The following is a 19,974-nucleotide window of genomic DNA, read 5'->3' as shown; positions in this document are numbered from 1 at the left end:
TTGGTACAAGTTTATAATGAGCTTGTTCCTTCATAGTCTTTATCACCGGTACAGGGGCCCCGAGTGGCCGAGTGGTCTAAAGCGCTCACCGTTACGGATCACTGCCATCTCACCTCTGTTTGCGTGGGTTCGAGTCTCGGATTCGGCCAATGTGGGTATGTGAGAAAGCTTGCCAGTAGCTTCTCGTGGGTCGGTGGTTCTTTCCGGGGTTTTCCCGGTTTCGTTCCTCCACCATTAATACTGGCCGCCATGTATGGCCTATCGTGTGCTGAAAAATGGCGTTAAACCCTACAACAACAACAACAACAATCACCGGTACATATCTAATATAATGCCATTTTAATGACGTATCACAAATCTGATTGAAATTTATCCGAGGGGATCTTTATGCCATAATAAATATACTACCATTTGGATCGATCGATCATGTGTGTATGTGTGACAGTCATTCTTAGGGGAACACTGATGGGTTAGTTTGGAACAAGGTATCAAAATATCTCGAGATAAACAGCATTTAATGAATTATACCGAAATGTAACTTTTGACCTCTTTGGAAGAAAACACCCCAAGCTATACAGATGACCGAATACCATGTTGTCTTCATAACTCTACGGTAATTTCATTAAAATAACATTAAAATTCCTATTAATAAATTTTAACTAATATTTATTCAGATATAGCATCATCAGTTAAAAAAAAAAATTATCATGAAGATATACATCTCGTATCACGTAGAGGAACAATGTTTTTTTTATAGTTGTCACTACATTGATCATCATTTTCATTATCGTCATCATTAAGTCCTGCACCGCTCCGGTAGCCTAAGTGGTTAGAGGGGTCAGCCTCGGACGTGGGAGGTCGCGGGTTTGAACCGCGGCCGAGTCATACCAAAGACATAAAATGGGACTCAGCATTACGAGGTTAGTGTTTGGACTGGTCGGCCTTATGATAATTTGACTGAGTGGGACACAATGCTACAAGTCTGCGGTTTCACATTGAAGAACTAATCTTTTCCATATATATCACTAAATATTATAGAAAGTTAATCACAGAAGATGGTCACATGCGCAGTATAAGAGACTTGTTGGACAAGTTTTTTTTATGGTGTACTCTATTGCATTCATGGAGTGTAACTATTTTGATCCCTCATGTATAGTTCCTTTCACACCAAAGCATTCGACTCTATGCTCTAGCAATCATGCTGTTATTCTAATAATCCAACACGTGAATCCAGTCAGATAGCAAATTAAACCTGCTAAGTCCTATCTTAATATTATTGATGCGTTTGGGGACATCCTCTTCGTGATCTGTGAGTATACACTCTGAGGATCTCGAGATGTTTTAATGCAGTTTCTCTTTCTCTGGAATTATAAAGTTTGAAACTTTGCAGGCGCGCTGACCAGCGTATGTTTATCGTGAATTTCCGTACATTATGGTATTTGTAACTTTTTTAAAGGTGTGTTGAACCTTGTATCTTGAAAAACATTGGACACTTTGAACGCGTACATGTACATAGGTCATGCCAGTTCACTCAGAAATATAGTGCCGGCCATACATTACGCATAGGAGTGGATATGAGGCTTTGGACGGTCAGAACAGGCTTCTTTACACAGCTTGTGAAGGCACAAATCGGTGTTGTATGTGCTTATGATTGTCAAGATTGGCAAGATATCTTTTAGCGATCAGTCTCCTAGTTGTTTTTAACTGGTTTCACATAGAACCTAATTAACCCCAGGACCTGGGCTGCAGGCAGGGGCGGCCACGAAGAAGCTATCCAAATTTCAATGCAGGACCTAGAGAACCGGCCACCAGTACACATATAAACATGGAAATACGGACTGGAATTGATTCAGGCATGAATGCATAGCTCAATTGAAATCAATCAGGAGGTATCAGGGACATAGCTAATCCGGTGTAAATACCTGCAGGTTCAGAGAGTAACAATCCCACATATTTTCCAATCCAAATGCAGCAAGAGAACCAGGACATGCATTTCGCTCTGAAACCCCGCAAAGATGAGCTAATTTTACACAGATCATGGACGATATCCGTTCTGACCTGAGATGTCTGGGCGGTAGATTCGGTCGATTCGAGTATACAACTGACGAACTTTAAAATAATCCAGTGAGGAATTAAAGACGCACAGCAGTTGACAAGAAAAGTGAACGAACTCACAGAATTAGTGTTACATTTAAACAAAACGTTTGACTAACGAGTAGAAACATGATAAGGAAGAAGATAATCGCGCAGAGACATCGTTAATCTTACGCGACATCTTAGACGTGTAGAAGATCGAAATCAAATAAGTGCACCGGCTATATTTGAAACGGGATTCAGAGCCTGCAAGTTTTAAGTGTTCTCACTTCCAAGAGAAAGAATTAGTTATGAATGTAGAAAGCAATTAACAGGACAGTCCGAAACAAAGCATACGTAGAAGAAAGAGAAGTTTCAAGAGCACCCGGAACTAACGACGGCTATCAACATGTTCCAGGGACAAGTAAACCACATATCCAGGTATCTGAAGACGTTCTAGAAAGAGTAAGGTGGGCACTATCAGCTATGGATCCTTTCTTCATCCAATCACTTGTGGGCGGTAAGGCATAATTATTGGAACTGAATATGTGCTTAATGAACACTGTAGATATAAACGATCAATATCGGTCTGGCCGAGGTCATTCTTCGCACTTGGCATTTAACGTTCAGATGTTTAATGAAGCCGACAATGGGTCAACCGATCTAAGGGGCGCAAGACATGGGCGAAAAACATGACGTAAACAAAATACATGGAACCGTTGGAATGACCCACGAAAAATAACATAAACTATATGCGTCACATCATGTTTTTTATGTTCTATTTTATTTGATTTTTTTAGTCAGAATAAAAAATATACAAGGCCTTGTTTTAGTAACCAGTCATTGTAAGAAAAACTGTTATCGTATATAGTTAATTATTATATCGTTTAAAAAACAAAAATAAATTGTAGAGGCTGAGCTTGGGTAGATGGTAATCCATATGATGATCAAAAAGGTGGATTTGTTAATAACGCAATTATGACATCATTTAACAGTGTACGTTATATCATTGGTGGTTGAGAATTTTGAAGTGTGCCATGATAACATTGACGGAGTTGTGGCATTATTTAACTGTTCACGATATATTATCGACGGCCGAGACATCGAGCTGTGTCACAATAAGGTCGATGTTGCCACGACAATATTGGATCTCACAAGATATTCCGATGAATATTCACTGACCGCTGGTACGTCAATGATGTTCGCAAACGATATCGTTGATCTCGCTGATGGCGGACCTTATACTTCTCGGCGCCCCCAAAACGTTACTGATGCGGCTGACAGCATTGATGTTGAAATCTTACATTTTGTAAATGCAAATTTTTAATCTGGGATTCGCAGCACGTAAAACTCATTTTGTTTGCTCAGGGGAGATTTAGCTATGCAATACCACTGTCGCATCTCTTTGTTTTCTGCAGAAATGTTAGAAAGGTTATCTTGGGCGCCAGACACACAGTTGTGCTAGTGCGAAAAGCTACGGACGACGATGCTATTTGGCACGCCGAAGGAGATGATGCAGCTGAAATGGTGGCGCTTCATGGAAAAGTGACGCTGACAAAACTTTCGTTTTGGATCCCAACAATGACACTATCACTCGTTGAAAAACAACAGCTGCTCTCTTTCATGGACAATGGCGGAAAATCCACGTTGTCATGGTTGACGATGACCACAGACACGATTACAAGCACAATTGTTGGTACATTTGCATGGCAGATCGCATCACAACAGGGAGTTTCAGCACCACGACATGTATTTGTAGGTGTTCAGGTTGTCGGACTACATTATTCTCAAATACAAAATCATATGGTATTTGACCCACTTCGGGTTAATGAAGTCTCGTTGAGGATAAACAGATATCAAGAACAATCTGAAGAAGTAATGCAGTATTTTGAAAATAATCATGTTGCATGTCCGTATAACTATTTGATGGCATTTATGGGGCGTGATCAGAATGTTGATTCTGGTTTGCAGATATCTCAGCGGGATTTCTCAACGTTATATAAAATCTACTATTTCTTGCTGGACCACCCAGATTTGTATAGGCAATCTGTCGTTGACATACATTTCTGAGCTCGAGTAAGTCTAGTACCTGCTGCTGTTACTGATTATAGAAGAAGCGCTTTTATATTGTCAGATAAAACAATGTTGCTTGAAGGTGTTGGTGGACGAATGAGAGTGATTGATGCGCTAGTAGAAAATATACAGTGTTAATTAGATCATTCATGATGTTATGATGTCATATCATCACACCAATATTACTCTGACCCCTGGTCAGATTAAAAGCTGCGATCGGCATCAAAGAAGAATTCTGGGGCATAAATGACTCTGAAATCAGCGGCGGTACAGGGCCCAAATTAATTATCGTTGACTGAACGTCAACTCAAACACTACAATGACGCCAAGAAATCAATAACTGGCGTTCGATTTGATCTTTTGCGATCAACGACCGGTAGTATATTTCTGTTTCTAGCGCCGATACCAGTGCTAATTGCAGCCGATATCAGCGCTAATTACAATATTAAGAGAAAGTTTATACTTGATTCATTTACCATTATTGACAGTAAGGGCAACGTTAATTCGTTGTGATCCTCATACAGTGAGAAGTTATCAAAAGAATATTTCAGAATATCTTTCACACATATTTCCTGCAAAGAAGAGGATGGTTATAATGTTAATAGATGAGATATAAAAGGATTTTAAGTAAATGTTATAGAGGGTAATCATGGGGTGATTTTTTTCATCCCAGAGAGACTACCATTTTCAAGATAAATAATCCGAGCGCGATTATCATAATGTACAGAACTTAACCAGAATTTAAAAAGAGATCTCAGATTTTTAAAGTCATTGTCTTTGCTGAGAAACTGTTATTGACCAGGTCACATTAGGTCACAATAGCACTCTTAGAGAGGTCAGTAGTTTATGATGGTAGATATTTACGGATGATTGGCCAAAGCAAGTTGCAGGGTGATATCGATTTATTCATATATGCGACACGGGATGAACTTGCTGATCTTTTGCGTCTCGTCAATGTTATCACAAATGAGGTTTTTGTTTTTTCAGAATCAGCAAGGACAGTTAAAGACGAGCAATATCCCGTTGACAGATATCATTCTGCGAGTTACAAACGCAACGGAACATAACTTAGTGATGTTTGCTAAAACCGGTAAATTAAAGAATCGAGGGATTCAGTTTTTTCAATCATGGGAGAGATTGCTGGAAGTATTAGAAGAATTGGAGACATACTATATGGCGATCTCAACATGAGCAGAAATACAATTATAAATACGAGACAACCAAAATCAGACGATGGCGTGGCAACAAAAAAAGAAAATACGTGGATAACAACAACACCACGATTGGAGCTGAGATCAGTAAGTACGTTGCTAAAGCCGGTGATACAATGACTAGCAATTACAACATGAGGGTAAATAGCATTGCTAATGTAATAGAACCAACATCAAACTATGACGCTGCAACGAGGAAATACGTGGACAACGGCAACATCTCGATGATAACCTCGTTAATAACAGTCAATGATGGATTGATCACGTTTAGATCTGAATATACTAATCATGAAAATGAGTTTGTAAATTTTCGTAGAAACATAAATAGGACAATAAATAGTTTCTTTGGAAGTCCAAGAGTCGTCGATTTTTAGCTCGCTGCTATTCGCTCACACCTTGTTGACTGCGCCGAAAAAATCAAAGCAATTAAAGATGGTGTTGTTCATACAACTCCGTGTCTGGATCGGCAACGTAGTCACAACAAAAATGACTCCACCAAACATACCGCTGAGGTCACCGAGGCGTACAGGCTCTTCGTGTTTAGCGTCGCTACATGTAGGATATTTGGAACATATATATGGCATCATTCCACAGATAGATATTCCGTAACCGTCTCAGTCGTCTTAAATCAAAATGCCGAGGCAACATTCATATTGGATCAAGAAGACAAAACCCTAAGCGCAACGACATATTGGCTGTCTGGAATTCGTCACTAAAACACCTCAATTGATAACTTATTATATACCATAATGAATCGCACACAATCCTTTCGGTATAATCAAACGTGTGCGTGGAAGGCATCGCTGGAAGAACTTATCGACGAGCACATAATAAAACAAACACAAATATCGCAGAAGAATCATCATCTTCAACAATAATGTATACGAGGTTTTCTCGCTGGTCGCTGAAAATCGAGTTTAATAGGTACATAATCAGCGACGCAGTCGACGGTAGCTATAACGCGCCTGGGAAAGCATTACAATGACAGGTTTAGCTTTCCACCTAATGTCCCGTTGGGTCATTTGATTGTGTCGGTACCCGTTAATCTGGTTTATTTACGATGTCATATTCCATCGCTCTCACGAATACATTTGCGTTAACCGACCAAGAAGGTAATTTATTGGACATACGTGGTAAAGAATTGACTGTTAGCATGTATGTGCGTGACAGACCATAACGGCACAACATGCTAAAAGAATAACAACAAAAAGGATTACAAAATAACATTTTCTGTCGTTAATTTTGTTTTGTTTTTGTTGCTCTTTGGGTTATACTTCTCATTCTGCGGAAATGTTATAGCCGCTCAAACTTCATAATAATCGAGACAAATCTGATCGTATTTTCCCAATGGCCTTGCTTATGAAAGAAATTTAGCTATATCATGTTGTTCGTGTAAATCCTCCAATGACATTTCCATTTCGCGTTTGAGTAATTTGATGAATCTATACACTACTGCAAGTGTAACTCTGCCCTCTTCACGTCGCTGCTGTAGCATCTCAAAATAATCATTGATGTTTTGAACATCGAGTTGAATCGTGAGACCATCTTCCTGTAATTGTTAGAGGGTAGAGATAATCTCGTTCATGTTTTCCTGGTTCATTATACAACAAATATATTTCTTTAATAAGTGATTTTTATCTTGACCAATTCGATAACGTGTTGCTGGATCGTGTAAACTTATCGTGATGTATCCATGCTGAGTTTTATGAGCATGTGAGAAGATATATTTCAACTTACCTATGCCCATGTCGCCGGGACACCATGTCTGATTAATATTTCGCAGCATATTTGTATCAACCCCATTAACATATCTAAAGCATTAGTTATCTCTGATCACTTTGGGAATCTGATTATACCGGTGAGTAACGTAAACGACATTTGTATTTTTATGTCTCACCCGTGAAAATATTCTGACTGGAATTGCTGGTTTGTCAATCATGACATCATCGTAAACCACTAGGTTGTTGATATCCCCGTTAAGGTCCTCGACGGTCAGCGCTTCATCGATGTTTATGTTGAATTCAAAAACATCGTCTTCAGCCGCTGAAGATTCATTAAACGTTTTAAGAACATTATAGCGTTGTTGGTCATCCACGTATGGTGCTACTAAATAAAGTTTGTCGGATTTGAGCAACTCATTATCAGGTTGAGCAACGATTCGGTTTTACCCGACCCAGATGGACAAATTGTAATAGCTCATATTGAATTTTGTAACACTGGATGATGTCTGACCAGTGTTTGCTCCCTTGTCGTTGAAAAGTCAAGTTCATACTGTAAAAATATACTATTATTTATAATCATGAATATATATTGTGTTAGATGCAAGACAGTCACTGATCAAACTTTCTGAGAGCATCCACGTTGAAAAATAACACGCCGTCAATTACAAGTAAATGCGTAAAATGCGGAATACACAAATATAAGTTTGTGAGTATTCTGGCTGAAAAAAGGTGGCGTTATTGCTAAGACACTCGGTAAAATACATGGAACACCATGGGCTGAGTATCCTGGGAAAAATATCTGCCAGGATATAATTATTGTGGTCCTCGAACTCACCTTGATATTAGACTTCACGAAAAAAAATCAACCGAAACCAGGCGAATTTCCGGTAAATGCGATTGATCAAGCGGGCCATGTTCATGATGTCGCGTATAAAATTTCAGATCTACAAGAACGACATATCGCGGATATCAAGTTAATTCATACGCTGAATTCGACAAAGAATAAAAACATACGAGAATCACTCTTAAATTGGTTCATAAGATCGGCGATGAAAGGTAAAATAGTGTTGGAAGCTGTCAAATAAACGTCAACAACTACATGATTTAGTCGGATACTGGAGAGGTACATCAGCAATTAAAACTCGCCTATTCAGCAGGTGTCACCTGAGTTGTAGTCGCAGATTGTTTGTCACGACAGGCAATATGGCAAATATAACTTTCATGTTCCAAACCGATTCAACATGGATGGTTCGATGTCAGCCCGCTAAACGAAGTTCATCAGGCAGGTATCTTGGTTTTGCCACACAACGTACATAAAAGGCGCACATACAAATACGCGTTGACTGCCGGAGATATTGCAAGTAGATAAAAGAGTCTGAACCGTTATCGTCCAAATCAGCAACTGAAATCGCAGTGGCGATTAAACGAATTTATTCGCGAGGTTCCCGGTTGCATGTAAGCCTGCGCTGGCCAAAATTGCTAAAGGTTTATCCTGGCAAAGAATTTCCCTGTGAAATAACTGCGCTGATGCATCAACAACACGTTAAAATCAGATGTAGACAAACCGCGATACATCGCGATCAGTCAATCACTGAACGATTTAATCAAACACATGCACAGCGACCGTTTGGACATCAATATGCCCAAGAAATACTGCACTTTCAGGACATATATTGTGAATAGGTTGCGAGACTAACTCATGTGGATGGCTGCGTTAAACAACTAGGTCAGCAGTGGAATTAACATGAAACCTGTCGATGCAAATGCTAAAAGACATATACCACGACGAAAGTCAGCACATCAGCTACAACAAACAGTGTCGGGTAGTAATGTAACAGTGAGGTATTTAAATGAACCTGGTGAATTTGAACAACCGATCCCGTGTGGAGTGTAACAACACATACCATTTCCAGCCTGGTAAGATGTACTACGCAGCCACCACTAACCAGACTAGAGTCACCAGCCCATCAACGTGGACTTGTTCGTGAACAATTACAGGTAATTCCTGAAAACACCTAGTTACCACCAGATTGGATACTTCGTCGCAGGCGCTAGCGGTGGGCTCCACACACGCGTAAACAAGAGTAATATGCGCTGAGGAATGAAGTTCCTCTACATCTGCTATATTCAGGACACGTCCGAGAGATATTGTCGCGTGTTTGGCCGAGACTACTATCGATTTTGTCACGGTAAATTGTGGTATATCATTAGAAAAATATTGCCACAACATTATTGTATAACAGTAGGCGCAGTGATTATTTTCTTGTTGTTTCAGCGTCATGACAAATTCTACATAGCTATCAAACTAGAGTAATCCTTTTGTGTCATCTCTCGTATAATTTGTCAGTTTTGTCTCCACTGCGTTGATAGTTCTTGGTGAGGCTGTCGTTGTTTATGACGCTGTTGGGAGCTCCTACACGTAGACACCCCTGTGTAACTGAGACATTTTTGTTACTCTGGACACAGCCAAAAAAACTAAATTAGACCATTTTATGCGATCATCGACAATCCGGATATTGGTATCTGATATTGTTAGTCTCTGAGGCGAATGAATTGTTATTGCATATCCTAGAGTTCAGCACGATGGGTTTGGCTGCTGTCGTGGAGGACGGCCACTTGAGTCTCCGACGCCGACAACACTAGCTGTACTGGAATCTCTACGATATCATTAAGAACGAGTTTTTGTCTGACGCCTGGTCCATGAATATCAAGAAGTATATTTTGTCTGCATGTATCTGTTGGTCGATAATATGATAGGACATATTGATCAGGAAATGTTTCCTTGTGAAACTCAAATAATTTACGCAAAAGTGAATCACGGATGTTTTTCCTGGATACAACTAGTAGATCATTAGGGCGCCTTAAGTTTTAGAAATCTGACACTGGAGTCTCTGAAATTACGGTAAGCAGCATTTCACATTGAATTGTGTCAGGTTGTAATCAGATTAACGATTTCATTTGTCATTGTTGTTCATCTTGTGATTGATGGTCGCACAAAACGTCTTCGTAGTAGCTAGCATAGTTGCTCAACCATTCGTGTGGAGATTCACATGTAAACAGTCCGGCTGTCCATGATCTCCACGCATCATAATTGCAGTAGATTTTGTAATAACCAATCAAGAAACATTTCTAAAACATCTTTGGATACTGTAAAAATCTCATTTAAGATAATTAGTCTCGGGTTTATTTGTGTCTCATTCTTTTGGGTGTCCATGCATCACCTCGCCATCTAAAGAAACCGTAATACGTGCATGTGCAGACACCACGGTGGCTCATCTCTCTGGCAAGCCGGTGAGTTGGCGTTAATGCAATCACATCTGAGATTTTAAATTATTCTATCGCATGTGATGAGACACCCGGACCATTCAGGTAGACCGTTCGATATCTCGTGATTGGATTGTTTACTGACGGTGATGATGAACGGTCTGATAAATTGACATTAAAGTAATACACATCTGGATTTTTAATGTCAGCCGACTCTGAATATTTACATATTTGCTAACGTTTTATTCGCCATGAACCTCAGTTTACACCGCTGGGGTCTTCTTCGATAAATGGCTCACGAAGGTCCATTTTCGAATGACTAATATAAAAAGAATCCGTGGCGACTCTAATATCATCATTGGGAAATCTATTAATTATTGATAATGTTTATCGACGAGTACGCTAGCATAGATGATCATAAATGAGTAAATTGATAAGTGCTGTCGCAGTAGCTAATGATCATGCCAATAATTATTCCATCTCGTGTTTTTGCATTTCTTCGTGGTGTACAGGTGAACATCTCGCACCGCTGTGTCCTTGATGACAAAGTCTAATTCTGCTTGATCCATAATTAATCTTGTACAGCGACGTGAGATAGCTGATGTTACTTTGCCAATAATATTTCTACAAATATGTTTGTCATATTGTGGTAACCAAATTTATTCTTTGTTGTTTGTACGAAATTATCAAAGAGGTTACAGTCAACAATGAGAAAATATTAACATCGATCACGTATCGTAAAAACACTATTGGGGCCCCACTAAGGTATGTTTTGCACAACAATCGTTGAGTTTGACACTGGTATCCGGTTTATTGAAGTGTCTACCTAACCAAATTGGTACTACAGGATGAATACTCGCTAAAAACTCGAATGATTCAATCTCGGCAAATCCAGGAAGATCGATATTTGGTAGTGGCCCGTTTATTGCAACTCGTCTCATTTCTTGTGTTGCATGCACGAATTGCTCGAACTAGTGATGACACTCGACATATCCAGGAAAAGCCGCTGCATAAGCTGCTATGTTATTAATTGAAATCATGTCAGAGGAATTATACTTTATGTTATAAAGACCGCCATGATCAAACTCGACAAAAGAAATAGATATATCGCTGAGAAATTCATTTGGTGTTTACGCCATTTATTGCTTTGTTGGGCTATATGAGCAACAACGGAAGTGATAGTAAAACAGTTAAGGAGTAAATCATAGTTGTCGCCATCATATTTTACCGGAATCTGTTTCATAGCACGTTGGAGTGATTCATTCCGACGAATATCTCCGCGGTAAAATCGTATTGTTCTTGTGGAAATGTAGTTACTGATTCTGCCCACACATGACAAATAAGGTCTATAATGGTTATTGGAGCACCTTTGTTACGATAATTACCAGAGTCCTATAAAATCCTATAAAATCTCACTTACAATTATTGGAATCTTCCGCGTGTTTTCAACGTAATTTATTTTAGCTCCGTCAATAAGAGAGTTTTCCCAGTTATTTTTTTAAAATTCTTGATTCATTAGTCCGTTTCTTCATCTCGAGTTTACAAAATGTTCCATGACAGGTGAGCCACGCAATTTGGAGAGCCTATTTTCTCCGGAGCAAGAGCTGCTATTTTGGTTTATTCAAGCAATAAAGCGCATAAACAACTACGGAACCTGGATATGCGTTATTGTTGTATGGTTTGTCAATTTCGGTGAAAATACCTGTTTTACACATTTTATCTATTATGACGACATTGTTTTGTCGCCGTGATTCCATATCATAGTGGAGTTTATCACGTATAATCCAAATCAGATCATCTTCACTAACCTGTTCTGCAATAAACTTTTATTCTGAATATATACTTGCTGTCATGAACAACATTATTAACGATAGCAGATATTCGTTTGTCATCCATTGTGGAATCAATAAATGCGCCATCGCCTTCAATCTTAAAGGTTGAAAAACATGATAGGCATCATCGTTGATAAATTGGTTCTTTGCTTCCTTGATAAAATCATGCAGCCAGCTGTAACAAAAATGGTATTTGTTTTCTGTCATCTGGCAATTTGTAAACATCTGATTTGTTGATGTGATCTGGCGCTATCACAGATAACCTTGTAAACTCATTTTGTGTTGTTTCTAATGATCTGATGTAATTTTTGATAAGATTTAACTCAGTTATTGATTTTGGTAATGTGATTTTTTTCCCGGTGAGATCTTTGGTTGCAATCTAGCTTCGTCACATCGTCCCATGCTATATGATTACTTTTCTTTAATATACATAACATCATTGCTCTAAGTAGAATTTTATTTAATTACACTTTTGTGATAGTAAATCCTGCATGCAAATCCCATAGCATTTGTGAAATCGCCAAATGGTCCGACATCAACATGTACGTGTTTGGTTGGGTTAAGTCAATGTTGTGTTTTATCAAACATTTTACTCTTATTATTTTTACATTATTTGAGGAATAACGGTACAAAATTAGACTTTGCATTGCTGTACACGGATGTCTCGGTTGACTTTTACAGAAACAGCGATTTAACGTCAATGAATTCAAAAACAAACCAAATTAATAACGAAAAGTCTGGAAACTAAAGATAGAACTGGAAACTATTTTTTTGAAACGGTGGATATTTGACAGGATATGATATTTGGTATTTTGGTGACAGCCTAATAGTGACGGTACCTTATTACATATTGCTTGGTTGTGTATTTTCTTCCAAACGATTCATGGTGAATGCGTCACGAAAGGCTAGCAGCATACGTGCTGATGCATGTTCTAGTCTGAAGACTAGACCTCATAGTTTTAGTAAACTGTCTTTAAAAACTAAATTCCAACTATCTAATACTAAGTTAGTGACAATTTGTATTGGTCAGATGCTTCCGATTTTACAAAGATATGACATTGATGTTGTACATACTTCTTTTACTAAATATATTATTTGCATTACATTCCAGATTCCAAATGCTTTTACATATACTCAGTAAGTTAGAATGCCAAGGGAAGTAGTAAGATATATTATAATTCTTAATGTCCTGGTTCAAATTAGTAACGATGGCTGAATATGGATTCTCACATTCAGCTAATAACTTACAACTGCCATGGGGAGAACACTACGACATTTGAGTAAATAAAGTTAAGACTGGACAGTTTTCATACGAAATAGGAGAAGTTTGGGATAATCAGTGGCTGGGGATGAGAAACTCTTTTTTCACTACATTTAAGCAAAAATATAAATGCATTGGATAAATTATGATTGATTCAATAATATGACCAGAAACGCTTTGAATTGTCAAAAATCTATGGATTGTTTGAACTCCTCGCACAATGTCTTTGTTATGCCTATCAGCAGATTGTGTCTGTTCTTCGTTTGCTTCATCCCTAACTGTAGCCGAGAAAATTTGAGATACCATGGTGTATATATATTCTAAATCCCTGAAATATATAAACTGTATGCTGTTCTAATAACATTTTCAGCCTTCACTCCTGCTATAATAGTAAAGTCAATCAAAGAAAGGAAACATTTTTAAACGTAACACCAAGCTTTAAATGGACTGCGGCAAATTCGTTGAACACAGATGTATTCGTCAGTAAATGTCAATCTATCGAACGTTCTTATAAGAAAACATTTAACCCCATTTGCGACAAAGTTGAATGTTATAACGTTTAAGTCAAATTAACACCTCGCAGTGAAAACGGCATTGCACATTTCGAAATTAATCTAAGACTGTTGTCAATGACATGTTCATAGGGTATACAATGATAAGTTGCTTTCTTTATTAAAGTAGTAGATACTTTTAGGGAAAGAAAGTCAAGAAAACTTTGAAAACCTACGTCTTCGTGTCATGGAATTTCTGTATAACCTTTTGGGTACGTGTTTCCAATTCTAAAATTGACTGGTCATTCTGTGTGCCCTTTGGGTTTGTTTCTTCTCTACGAAGTAGATTTTTATGAAGGTCATCTAGAATCTTTCTCAAGTACTGGTTCTCAAGGTTTATTCGTCTTATTTCCCTGAAAGAAATATGTATATAATGCATTTTCCTAATCTATCTTATCTGTAAGTCATTGTGAATTTTCATCATAATTGTTATTTTGTGTTATGACAGTTCGAAAGATAACCATATTTTCAAATACTTTTGAAGGAGCTAGTATTTGTATAGCCATCTCACATAAAAATATGTCTAGCACGTCTGATAATCTTTGTATTTGCACAAAGATCAAGACTGAATGTAGAACGTTATTCCTTAGGAAACTGGTGTTGGGGAAGAAGATTGCAACGTATATAGCTTTGGGTAAACGTTAGGTTTTTAAAACAAAAGTTTTTAAAACAATTGCAAACTAATATTTTATAATAACACGGCTTCTGATTGGTAGAAATGAAGTATTATATTATAGACTGCAATAAACGTTTAACATATTTTCACCATTTCTAGAACCGCTAAAAAGATTATAAACATAATGTATATATATTTTATTGCGATCTCCTGTTGTGGCTAATATTATTGTAATTATGGTGTCATTTTCAGATAATTGATGATTAGTTAACAATGTTTTTTTGATTTAGAAGCAAATTACAAAAAGTGTTCCACACACAATTTCATTTCAAATTTTAAACTAGCAGATAGATACATCTCATCTGAGAATGATGATTTTAAGAAGTACAAAATAAAATATCTTTATTTGACGAGTTATGACAAAAGCATCTTGATTGTTTAAAAGATTATTCAAATGAAAAAGGAACACTATCAAATGATAATCTTGTTGTAGCAGCACTTCATTTTGCCAGTGAATGCTCTCATAACCATTATCAAAACCTCGGGATATAAACTAACCAATTTCAAATACAGTAGAGAAATTATTCAGACCTGGTGGAATATGTCTCTAAATTATGTTTCTTTGTAAAAGAAATCCTCAAGATCATATTATTTTCCGAAGAAAATTCAATAAATATTAAGACAAATTGTATATGAGATCACGTTGGTGAACATGTATTGGTTGTAGAAAAACATATCACAAACCCAAATAAAATACATGTGTCGCTGAAGCCAAACTTTTACAGATGGATGCATTAATATTATAAAATAACATGATTCATAGAGATCAAAACAAGCTAATGGTGATGCAAGAAAAAATAGGCTCTGATAATGTTATTGTGTTACTTAATTAACATGATAAATGCAACAAAAATTATCATTGTTATTGAATTTTATTATATATTGCCTCTTATAACAATAATCTTTGTGCGAGGCCGCATGCAATATCGTTCTGAATTAATTTACAACAGATTAGTCCGGTTAGAAATAACATGAGCACAATTATAAAAGGCAGCAGCTGGTTAGTTTATTTAAAATATATGACTCTATTATCTCCCATATTTAAAGTTTCCTAAGATGATAACGCTAGTGATCTTGTGAAAGCAAACCTAGGAAGACTAGAATCATCCGTAAACAACGTAATCGGTTGTAATGATATGTTTGGGTTGTTGTCGGAAATTTTATTAAAGCCAAATCCATAAAGGTGTGTTTAAGATCAACTTAGATTTCTATAATTGCTTTATTACCTATAGTGGTTTGACACAGAACCAATGCTTACAACTTTTCGACTAGCCATCTCTTTCACTTGTTATTAAAAGTAGTTAATTTTTGTCACGATCGTTGTTAAAAGCAGAATAAAGCTCGGCATCATCTATACTGAGTTCTACTTCTTTCCTTGAAATTTCTCACTGAACTTACTTCTACAAGTTTCATATATTATATCAGTTTTAGGTTTATTAATTATGGTCTGATTAAATGGGATAACATACGTGCCATATTGTTTGGTTGGCTTAAGTTTATGAAATTATATATTTTGCGTTATATTAAAATTACTTAGTATTAATATTAGTCCTGTACAACTTTTATAAATTTATCATTAAGTTTTTATTTTCTAGATATTCACGAAATGCTTCTTCCATTACGCGTTCGTCATATGCAATTTATACGTTTTATCCTGGTTTTCTTCGCATGCACTTGAAAATATCGTGACACGATCCCTTTATTTCTATTTTACGAACGTAATTGTCCCGAATCGCATTCTTATCATTCTTGTTGTCAACAATTAAAATAATAACTTTGTAATTATATTTACTGTCACAATATTTCATTCCATTATATTATGGGTTCTATTACATTTGTTATCAATAAGCGAAATTCTTTAATTTCAAAAATGTTAGATGATTTCAGTTGTAAAAGGTTTTGTGAAACGTTTCTAATACAACGATTTTACGTTTGCGTTGAAACTTCAATACTGTGACAGTGTTATGGACCCTTTAGCATTAGTCAGGTTAGAAATTATACATCAATAAATGAAATGAATACGTTTGTGCATTATTAATAGCCCTGATGCTTTTAGTTTTTTAAAATCTCTCGTTTTTGTGGGAGGGGTAGAAAAACCGGCGGGTACTCGAATAGTTCTCAGCTGGATTTAGTTGTAAGTATATAATGTGTGAACAATGTAATCTAATAATTTTGGAACACTGTTTTAAGCGTGTGTTTAGTAGATTGTTAATGTGTTTTATATATGTGTCCAGTACGATGTTCGACTAGATTTTGTTGATTTTGTTTTCACACAAACATCCATCAAATATAACATTCTAAATGCACATAAATCAAAATCATCAATGTTTATTATCTTTCCATTAAAGGTCTAATTAATTATTATAATTCATTTTTATGGTTCTCATTTTTATCGGTTTTAATTATTTTGCGATAATACTGTAATGATGTTAGATTTTGATTTTGTCCTACTTCTACATGTGCCATGTTGATAGGTCTGAGAGTATTAGTCCTGTAAATATTCTTTTAGTGCATTAATGTATTTTTTATGAAGTATGTCATTATTATATCGTATGAGCGCCACTTTGTGTTTGCTGAAAAAAAGTGTTATTCTTTGTATCTTCTTGAAGTATTATTTAATCACTCCTATCTTTTTTGTTGTTTAACGTATTGTTGTGATTTGAATCTGGGTCAACATTCATTTTTTGTAATCTTTTTGCCAGTTAGCTTTATTTTTCTTATGTCAAAACGTTCGCATACTGGTACTCGCATTATCCTATTAGTTTTAGTCGTCATATTGACATATTCTATACCCTTACTATATTTTCATTGTATTCAAACATATGTGATTATAATTCAATTAATTACATAACATTCGATCAATCTCACATACATACCTGAAAGTAATTTCATATTTATTTGTTTAAATGCTAGGATTAATTTTTTCCGTTAATTTTTCTTCGTTAAGCAATAACTCTTATTCGTATATTATTATTTAGTTTTAAATAGTAAGCCAATCAGGGGGATATCTCTCAGTGCAGAAACCTCTGCGTTAGTATCTCATGTTCTAGTCTTATTATCAAAATTTCACAATTTCGTAATTTGTTTATTTGTTTTGGCTTCATTTCCTTGGTGGTCCTTTCAGTTCTAGGTTTATTTGGCTTTTGATTTGCTTCTAGTCGGACCTACTTTATTAGCTGCCGATTATGCCATTCATCAGATTATTTTAAAATAATTGCTAGCAAACTTTTTACCATCAGTATAATCATTGATTTACTTTCTTATATTACAAAAATGAAATTGCATCCGAATAAGAAGCTATTAACAACCTGATAATGTGGATAATCATATATGAGGTTAATTTATAAAAGCTTATATTTTTCAGGTGGTGGTAGTAAAACAGATCCAAATGCATAATACCATTATTTGTAAGATATGAAAACAAACTAGTTACAGGCCCTATAACTGAACCACGATTGATAATTGCTATCAAGCCTGTTTCTTTGTTTGCACCGTTACCATTTTTATCAAGAATCGACCATCTTCCTGGTCTTTCTATTTGAGGACCATTACCCAACTGAACTTAACTTGTGACATTATTATTAGTATTGAGCGGTAAAGCAATCTTGATGAGTCTTTTTGAATTCATTCACCATCTACCTAAACGAAATTGGGAATTAAATGAAGAGGAATAAGCAGTGTTAAAACAATTTTCATTTTTCTGTCGAAGCGTTATTCCTATGATACTACCCTTTGGTGTGTGTTTGTGCCTTTATTGATTATATATCTGCGTGTCAAACGTTAACACTTGGTTTAAAACCTGTTTTTCGATGAGGTAGTACACTATTAGCTTTTTGTTTTACCTGTAGCCATAGTTTTTTAATAGTTGTCTGTCTTGCAGCTGACGATATTAATAGCTGCCACCCTAATGTTTTGTCAAGCCCATGCAATAATCACTGTCTTTTATATTTCATTGTAACCAACTAATATTTAAATAAACTCCTTGATTGTCTTAGCTTTTTTGGTATGAGCCACTTGTCTTCTCGATGAATAAACTTTGCCATGAAGCTTACTATGTTTTAATCTGATTGCCACGTTTTGTTTATTTTCTTCGCATGCTGAACCAATTTTTGTTTGATGACTTGTTAAATATATATATATATATATATATATATATATATATATATATATATATATATATATATATATATATATTCCAGCTTTATCAATGATTAATTTGTACCATATACATTCTATACATTGCAGAAGATTGTAGGTGAATATGCTATGATTAAAGCACAACCTATCCCAAAGCTGTGTGTGCATCACGCTGAGCAATTAAGTACTTGTCTCAGGATAAATATTTCAGCCAGTATAACTTATAATATCTTTGCTAATTCTTAGCAAATCATTATATTAGAATTGAATTTCAAAGTATTAAAAACCGTATCCAACTTCAAGCCTTACAGATACATTTTGTTGTTTTGGTTCTGCATCTAACTATATCAGCGGATGAATTCAAAAAGGATTCAAACAGAACAATTATCGCCTTTTTGCGAAAATATTGACAGGACATCTTTATTGTACTGAGAAGAACCAAATTGAAAAGTGCAGTAATATAATCTCTTCGTCGCTCGTCGGCGCAAAATCAATAACTTACGGGAGAGGGGAAGGGCTAACAATTTTAGTTTTCATCAATATACATGATCAGTATAGTACATACAGTTAATATATCTTTTCTTGAAATATAGTCTTTTTACTGCTGCAAATATTTGTAAATTAATTAGTACCACAATAATCATTTATACTTAAAAGATTATCTGCCTTTGTTTAGGAAAATCAGCTGTAAATTAATTTATGATTTGTCAAACTTGCCTGAACATTAGTTACAAATGTACCTAATTTATCCCTTCCACTAAGATGCGAACATTTAAAATCGACCTAAAACAGGAGAACGATCTCTTAAAATCATCTCAGAAACGTTTCAATGGCTACATACTTGTTTATAAAGATTAATATCTTACCGTGCAACGTCCAATATGTATGTATAACTTGTCTTGACATATTCCTTAATATTCTTTTTGGGAGGTGGGATTATTATTTCTACAGGATCGTTTGTGGCATCGTTGGTCATTGCTTTCAACAGAATCATAGATTGCTCGAAGAAAAGTATTTCATCCCTGCTTCCACTATGATATCTGCTAGAATTTAAGAAAATAAAAAGCACACAATATTGATCTTAACTATATATTCTTGTTTTCACCCTTCCCCATTCATATACAACATACATGTTGCACCATGTTGCATGAGCAGAGCCAAGAAAATGTTTTTAT

The 19,974-nt window shown here is 36.0% G+C and overlaps 1 protein-coding gene across 5 annotated transcripts in view; it reads right to left on the bottom strand.

Moving 5' to 3' along the window:
* The window catches only part of LOC149797656 (uncharacterized), an 81,123-nt gene that overhangs the window by 38,062 nt on the left and 23,087 nt on the right, over positions 1 to 19,974 (bottom strand). For 3 of the 5 annotated variants that reach the window (XM_089962564.1, XM_089962566.1, XM_089962568.1), the window contains exons 10-11: positions 19,666 to 19,839; positions 14,163 to 14,339 (exon numbers count right to left, since the gene is read on the bottom strand). In XM_089962564.1, coding sequence (XP_089818690.1) covers positions 14,163 to 14,339; positions 19,666 to 19,839 — 351 coding nt within the window. The remainder of the gene's footprint in view (positions 1 to 14,162; positions 14,340 to 19,665; positions 19,840 to 19,974) is intronic. The other 2 variants (XM_089962565.1, XM_089962567.1) reach the window with 1 other exon arrangement.

The sequence above is a fragment of the Sinohyriopsis cumingii genome, chromosome 6 (assembly GCF_028554795.1).
Source record: "Sinohyriopsis cumingii isolate HCF-2022 chromosome 6, ASM2855479v2, whole genome shotgun sequence".
NCBI lineage: Eukaryota > Metazoa > Mollusca > Bivalvia > Unionida > Unionidae > Sinohyriopsis > Sinohyriopsis cumingii.
Note: the sequence above shows the minus strand (reverse complement) of the source record. Positions and strands in the feature narration are given on the sequence as shown.